This window comes from Episyrphus balteatus, chromosome 4 (assembly GCF_945859705.1).
Source record: "Episyrphus balteatus chromosome 4, idEpiBalt1.1, whole genome shotgun sequence".
NCBI classification, from domain to species: Eukaryota; Metazoa; Arthropoda; class Insecta; order Diptera; family Syrphidae; genus Episyrphus; species Episyrphus balteatus.
In genome coordinates this window covers 5,163,265-5,170,108 of record NC_079137.1, presented here as the reverse complement: position 1 = coordinate 5,170,108, position 6,844 = coordinate 5,163,265, and the positions used below count along the sequence as shown (strand labels likewise).

At 30.4% G+C, this 6,844-nt stretch overlaps 1 protein-coding gene across 2 annotated transcripts; it reads right to left on the bottom strand.

Moving 5' to 3' along the window:
* Positions 1-458: 458 nt before the first annotated feature.
* LOC129918711 (ras-related protein Rab-9B) lies at positions 459-6,423 on the bottom strand. 2 transcript variants are annotated; one of them, XM_055999414.1, is made up of 5 exons: positions 6,308-6,423; positions 5,814-6,198; positions 5,487-5,681; positions 624-968; positions 459-527 (listed from the first exon to the last, which is right to left on the bottom strand). In XM_055999414.1, exons 2-4 carry the CDS (start codon positions 6,003-6,005, stop codon positions 645-647), a joined length of 711 nt encoding a protein of 236 aa, XP_055855389.1. In that variant the 5' UTR covers positions 6,006-6,198; positions 6,308-6,423; the 3' UTR covers positions 459-527; positions 624-644. The 2 variants fall into 2 exon arrangements, with proteins under 2 accessions (XP_055855389.1, XP_055855388.1); XM_055999413.1 differs by having other exon boundaries at positions 459-968.
* Between the last annotated feature and the right edge of the window lie 421 nt (positions 6,424-6,844).

The following is a 6,844-nucleotide window of genomic DNA, read 5'->3' as shown; positions in this document are numbered from 1 at the left end:
AACAGGAACAGTTTGCATAACGTAGAACCTGTTTCAGACTCGAATATGTGAGTGAATGTTTGACCCTGTAGTGCCATTCTTGTTAAAATGGTCTCTATCTACTTGGTTACAAAAAGTCTTCTATGAAACTAGTCCTAATAAACTTCTGAGTTAAGACAAGTTTTGTTGTTTTCAGACAAATGTTGTTTTTTTTTAACCTTCGGTTATCGTATCTATGTCAAAATACATATAAATTTCTTATTTCGTTAAATTTTATGAACAAAAAATAATTCACGCAAAGCATTTTTTAGGTTGATTATGAGACAGTGTAGTTTACGGTGGTGATGTGTGATATTAGTATAAGTGGTGGTGGAAATAGGTTAGTTAAAATAGTTTTTTTTTTTATAAAAAAATACAAATATTTTCTTCTTTTTTGAATTCCAGCATTCAAGTTTTTTGTTTCGTTTTCAAAAAATATGTTCAATTTAATCAACATATATGTATAACTGACTGTTGTTTTTTTTTCATCCACAATCTCAATCGCATTTCTATTCATAAAGAAGTTGAGTTATTTACTTATTTTTTTGTTTGTTTGTTTTGTTTTTATACAAAATATTAATTTGTTTTAGGTTTTTTTTATGTACCTATGTCTATAAAAAAAATGTTTAATTTCTTTGTCTTCTTGGTGAATTTGTATTCGATGATGATGTATTTTTTTCTGCATCACCTAACACCGCTGAACTGCAACAAAATCGACTTGTTGGCAATCGAATAGCTCGGGTTAAATCAATTGTATCACCATTCTGACGCATTTCACGTTCGGTAGCTTTTTCTAATTTTTGCCAATGTCTAACAGCCAACGTAAAGGCTTCGGTAACATTTGTTGCCGTTTTCGATGATGTTTCAATTAGACTTGCAATTTGAAATTCATCACACCATTCTTTGACTTCTTCCGGTGTTACTTGTCGACTTTGTTCGTCCATGTCGTTCTGAAAGGAAATAAAATAGATTAGTAAATATTTGAATATAAAATGTTAAAACCAAGTCGGAAGTCTCCTATTATACAACATTTGGAAATTATTAATCTTTTCTTTTAAATTTTTTCAAAAAAGGGTTTGAATGAATACGATTTGAATTAGCTCAATAAGACCAAAATATTTTTTTTATATAAACACTGGTCGGCAAAAAAAAAGTCAGGAGCAAGAACTCTGTAAGGTAACATTAATTAACTTGAGTGTGCTGAATTCAAACCTGTTTACAGATTTATTCCATCACGTTTAGTTTTTAAGCTCTGTTCATCACTATTTTCGCTATAAACTCCCAAAAACTATTTTTCAATGAAATGTTTTTTGACATTTGATCTAAAATATATATTTTCGAAAATGTTTCCGAAATGTTTTACTTTTTTTTTTTAAGGTTTTAAATTTGATTTTAATAACTATAACTGATTTTGCGTCAGCAGAGCTTTTGCGTGACTACGACTTTGTTTGCTTTCATGCAAGTAAACATAGAGTCAATATGGTCAATAAAAGCAAAAAATAAAAAATAAATACTGAGTAGAAACAGTTGCATCTTTTTTGCACAGCACTGTATGGAAATAGCTGTGTTTTCGTGAGACTTCCAAATCCAGTCAGTACAAATTTAACACAATGTTCAACAACGAAAACTCACTGGGAATAACTTAATCTTTTTTCTTTAAGTTAAAATTGTCTGGGATAAATGCTTTGGAACAATTTTAAGTTATAGAACATCTTAACATAAATATTTGTAAAATCAAGATTGATTTTAGAGCGTTTCCGTACAAAACGCGGTTAATGTTATGAAAAAGCTACTTTAGTAATTTTCCTTCGAAACTACTCTCTCGACGCTCATTGCAAAAAGAGTGCAAATAAATATTATGATTCTATGTTGTTATTTCCTAAAACCTAAGGCGGCAATTACACAAGTAAGTTACTCACGTGAGAAAAATGTATTAGTTACTTACAGAGATATTTATCTCTGTAAGTAACTTATAGTAATTTTTTGAATTTGTCTATGTTCTCATGTAAAAATTAGAACTGACAAAAATAAATTTAAAAAACTTATAGTCCAAGAGCCCACAGAAAATTTTGGGAGTGGAAGTATAACAAAAATGTGTGTATGCAATTTTTGAGCCTTATGCGTTCTAGTAACGAATTCAAGTCTGACAGCTTTAAATGCTTTATATGGTTTTCAGGGGGTTAAATAACGCGAGTTTTCCAATTATTGTGAGTAGGCTAAATTAACACAAATTCATATTCTGAATATAAGGACTGATGCTCTGTCATTTCCATACAATACTAATATTTTGGTTATACCTCCACTCCCAAAATTTGCTGTGGACTCTAGGTTTATTACGGAAATCTTAAAACTTTCGCACAAAATCTGTAAGTTATCAATTTATATTTGGAAAATTCTGCTGCGAATAGCTTTGTATAAGTTATTTAATAAATAAAAAGATATGCGCTAGAACTTTAAAGCCATTTGAAATAAGATACAGGGGTTTAAAAATAAAAAGCTGCGAGTTAATTTTGAGTAGGAGTGTGTATTACCCCATATTGAGAAAAATGTTGCACATACGCCACAGTGGACGTTTACTGGTTGAACAGAATGAAAATTCGCTTGTAGCAAAGAAAAACGCGGTGGTACAAGATGTCAAATAAAATCGCTAAAAATATAGAAAAGATGAACAATTGCCTTGAAAAAATAAATTGCACGACTGGGGTCGCACGTACTTGCTCTTATGCTTAAAGTAACTATAATGTTAAAGCTTTTTATTCAAGAAATTTAAAATTCGATATTTTGAAGAAATTTCATAAGTAGTATAAAAAAATTAAATCTGTTTTTATAATTAATAAAACTCCGTTTTAAAATATCTTAAAAAAAAAAACAAATATGCCATTTTATTTCTCGTATAAAAAGGTATTTTTAGAAAAAAAATTTTGAAAATTGTAGGAGCCGTTTTTTAAAAAAATAATTTTTTATATATAAAATTTTTTTAACATTTTTCAAAAAAAAAGTTGGTATGCCATTTTGAAGAAATAATTAATTTACACATAAAAACTAAATTTCAAAATTTTTCATTGATCCGTTTTCAAAAAATTGATTTTTCAAAAAAAAAATTTGAAATATTTTTTAAAAAACCAAAAATGCGTTTTTTGAAAATTTTCGAAATTTTTAATATTATCTTTACTTACACACGTTTGTATAAAAATTTTCATTTAAATCGGGTTAATTTTGTACGAGATATTCAGAAACGAAAAAAACCGTTCTATGACAGGTACCGTTAATAACGGTACAAAAAATATTTTTTTTATTTAAAATGTTGGCCCTTATGTGTAGTATTACACACAAAAATTTTAATCAAAATCGTTAGAGCCGTTTTTGAAAAAAATTAACTTTTCTATTTCCGTTATATGGCAGGTACCGTTAGTTTTGGTCATAAAAAAAAAATTTCAATTTCCCCTCTAGGGAATCACCAAAAACTGCTAACTACCAAGTTTGAAGAAAATCACTTCACTCGTTTAGGCTGCAGCTCCAGATAGAGACAGACGGACAGACAGACAGACAGACAGACAGACAGACAGACAGAATTGCCGGACCCACTTTTTTGGCATTCTCCATCATCGTTATGTCATGTAAAATTGTTATCTCGAGTTCGATTTTTTTTACGAATCCTAAACTTGCCCTATAGTACCTATATCGCAAGTAAAAATAATATTAACTGAGCAACCACATTAGAAACATCAATAGTCATTGCGCTTGTAGCTTGAAGTAAAAGTTGACTCGACTTGTACCACAGCGAATTTCCTTGTCGCAGCCACAGCTACGTATTGTGACACCAATATACTAATTTCATACTTTTTAACTTTGACAGCGCCACATGACACAGTCACAGCTACATCATTCTGTTCCACCAGTTAATTTTAAGTTTAAAACATTGGTTAGAGAGTTTAAACCACTGACAAACTATGCCAGCATTTTTAATCAAATGAACTAGGTATGATCATTGTGAAATGCAGAATTAAATTTCAGATGCCACCTAACCTAAACTAATTGGTGCACTGTAAAAAATATATCGTTCAATTTTTTCTAAATAAGATCCATAAATCTTTTTCGTGGTCTTAACCTTCTAGGGATTCTTCGATTTCAAAGTTTGACAATAAATAGATACTTTATTTTTACTTAATTTTTTTTTTAAACCGTAGCAGTTTTAAAAACTACAACTTGTCGAAATAGATAAGGATCAAATTATTTCAAAAGCATAACAAAGTCACTATTTTCAGAGCCAGACTTATACTAATAACCAAGTAAGATTGGTGAAACTACAGTACATTCTCGATTAACGCAACTAATTAAAACAAGTGTGGTTGTAATGACCGAGGTTGTTGCAATGACCGAGTAAATATTTTTTAGGCTTAATCTGAGATGAAAAGCGAAAATATCAGAAAACCAACACTAACAAATATATTTAATGACAAATTTTTGTTGATATGAAACGAAACAAATGGAAGTATATTCATTAAGATAAGTACGTAATTACGTATGTGTAGTTCTTTCGAAAAAATGGGACATTTTTATTTGGATTTTTGTAGCTTGTTAGATTTTAAAATTGACATATCCCGAAGTTTTTGAACAATCAACACTTTTCCAATAAGGGTTTGGTCAGTTCATCGAATTTTCGTATTGAAAGTTGCACTTATCAAGTCAATTTTTGTAGAAGAGTTGCGATTACTGCGTCAACAATGGTAAAAATTTAGGTGTTGCGAAAATCGAGGAGTTGCGTGAATCGAGAGTTGCGTTAATCGAGAACGTACTGTACCATTTTTAATGTGTCTAAACTACAAATCAATTGAAGGTATTTTAGACTTTAGAGGACAAAAATATTTTAGACGCTATTAAACTCAAAAGATCGATTTCTCCCCTATAAGATAGGTAGATTGATGATATTTTGTCATAATTTATTTCTAGTAGATAAATTGATTACATTTTGGAGAAATATATAAGCACGAGTATTTCTTATCACGTTTTACTCAATATCAACCTACAAGTTTCCTGCTTTGACTATTTATGGGTGGAAGACAAGCGCAGCTCGTTATCTATCTGAAAACTTAAATATTATAATAATAATATTTAGAATATTATAATAAATATATTTAGAACACTGTTAGTAATGAATTATTATTTAAAGTTAATTATTATTTAAATTTAATTACGAAGACATTGCAAAGGAAGTACAAATGCACTTGGTTCAATGTCCTAATATAAGATTAGCTTCAAGTTCGAGATGTACTACCTATCAATTTCCCCACAAACCCCAATCGCTTCTCAACCCCGATGTGAGTAAGCACCTACAATTTAGATTAGCTTTATTATCTGTAACTATCGATCGCTGCTGCGTAAATAACTTATGACGTCAGTTTCATATTCATTTTTTGATGTACCTACATCGTACTTGCATACGTAGTCGATTTATAAAAAAAAATTACCTTATTTCCCACAACAATAAATGGAAATTTATCAGCTTTAACATCTGCATAGCGCAAAAATTCATCTCTCCATAATTTCAATCCTTTAAAACTGTCACGATCATTGACTGCATAACACAATAAACAAACATCTGATCCTCGATAAAAAGGTGTTCGCAATGCACGAAAACGTTCTTGTCCAGCTGTGTCCCATATCTAGAATAATAACAATCAAAGAAATTTTAATAAAAACCACCCCCGCCATCTCTCAAAGTCTGTATAAATTGCCCTCAATTAAAAGAAAAGAAAAAAAAGGTCAAATATACATCGCTTCATTGACTAACTAACCTGCAATGTATACTTTTCACCATCGACTTGAATGTCTTTGTTCATGAACTCCACACCAATTGTATGGAAATTATTTTCCTCATAGCGATTCGAGACGAATCGGTTCATGAGGCAACTCTTGCCAACGCCACCATCTCCTAGAATGACAACCTTCAGGAGGATAGTTTTATTGGGTGGTCGCATGTTCGTCATATTGTCACTTGAAATGCTATCGCTGCTGCTGGAGGTGTTTTCATAAAATTCAAACAGTCTGTTTTTTGTCCTCTGATTTTTGCCTTATTTCTGAGGGTCTGGAGAAGTTTTTTGTTTCTTTTTTTTTATATTTTTTCGAAAGCTAATTGAAATTAATTAGCAACTTTTAGATTGAAGTTTCTTTATGTTTCTCCTAGAGAAATAACGAAAATTGTGTGTTAATAGGGGAAAATTGGAAAAGTTTTTTTTTTTTTTTCTTAAATTTTATGAATATTGAGTATATTCAGATGTGAGAAAAAAACCTTTTGTGATTGATTTGCCTTGGTTATAAACAACACAGCGAAAAAGAGAGCACAAACAACAACGTAGACTTATGTGGGGTGGAAAAATAAAACAGAAAAAAAAATTCCAAAACAGAGACAAAGTTGACGTTTGGTTTTATTTTTTCTGAAAGTTGGCTATTCTGACTTGTGACAGGTGCTGTCAGTAGTAAAAATTTAAGGTGTATACACAATGACGCTTTTGATCGCAGCGATGACTATTTGAGCTGCACAATTTGCCGCACAAGAAAAGTATAGGTACTTGTACTCTTCTTTGTGTCGATTAAGTCTTTTGCGACTTAAGCTAAGCCTTAACTACATTGGCTCAAAAAGTGAAAAAGTACAAAAGTGAAAATTTTCAAACGCACTTTTGTACAGTTTTTTGGGCTGTAAAATTAAAACAAATGTTGCATAAAGGTTATTTTATGGTCTAAAAAACAATTTGTATACTCTTTTTCGAAAAACAATTGCGCTTTCCAAAAAAAAAAATATTTTCACTTTTGTACTTTTTCAGAAAGT

Excerpts from the sequence above, each read along its gene's own strand:
- LOC129918711 (XM_055999413.1), bottom strand. The coding sequence starts at position 6,005 with ATGACGAACATGCGACCACCCAATAAAACTATCCTCCTGAAGGTTGTC. Across the intron at positions 5,682-5,813 it reads GTGAAAAGTATACATTGCAG|ATATGGGACACAGCTGGACA; the intron begins GTTAGTTAGTCA and ends TTATTATTCTAG. Across the intron at positions 969-5,486 it reads TTATTGTTGTGGGAAATAAG|AACGACATGGACGAACAAAG; the intron begins GTAATTTTTTTT and ends ATTTCCTTTCAG.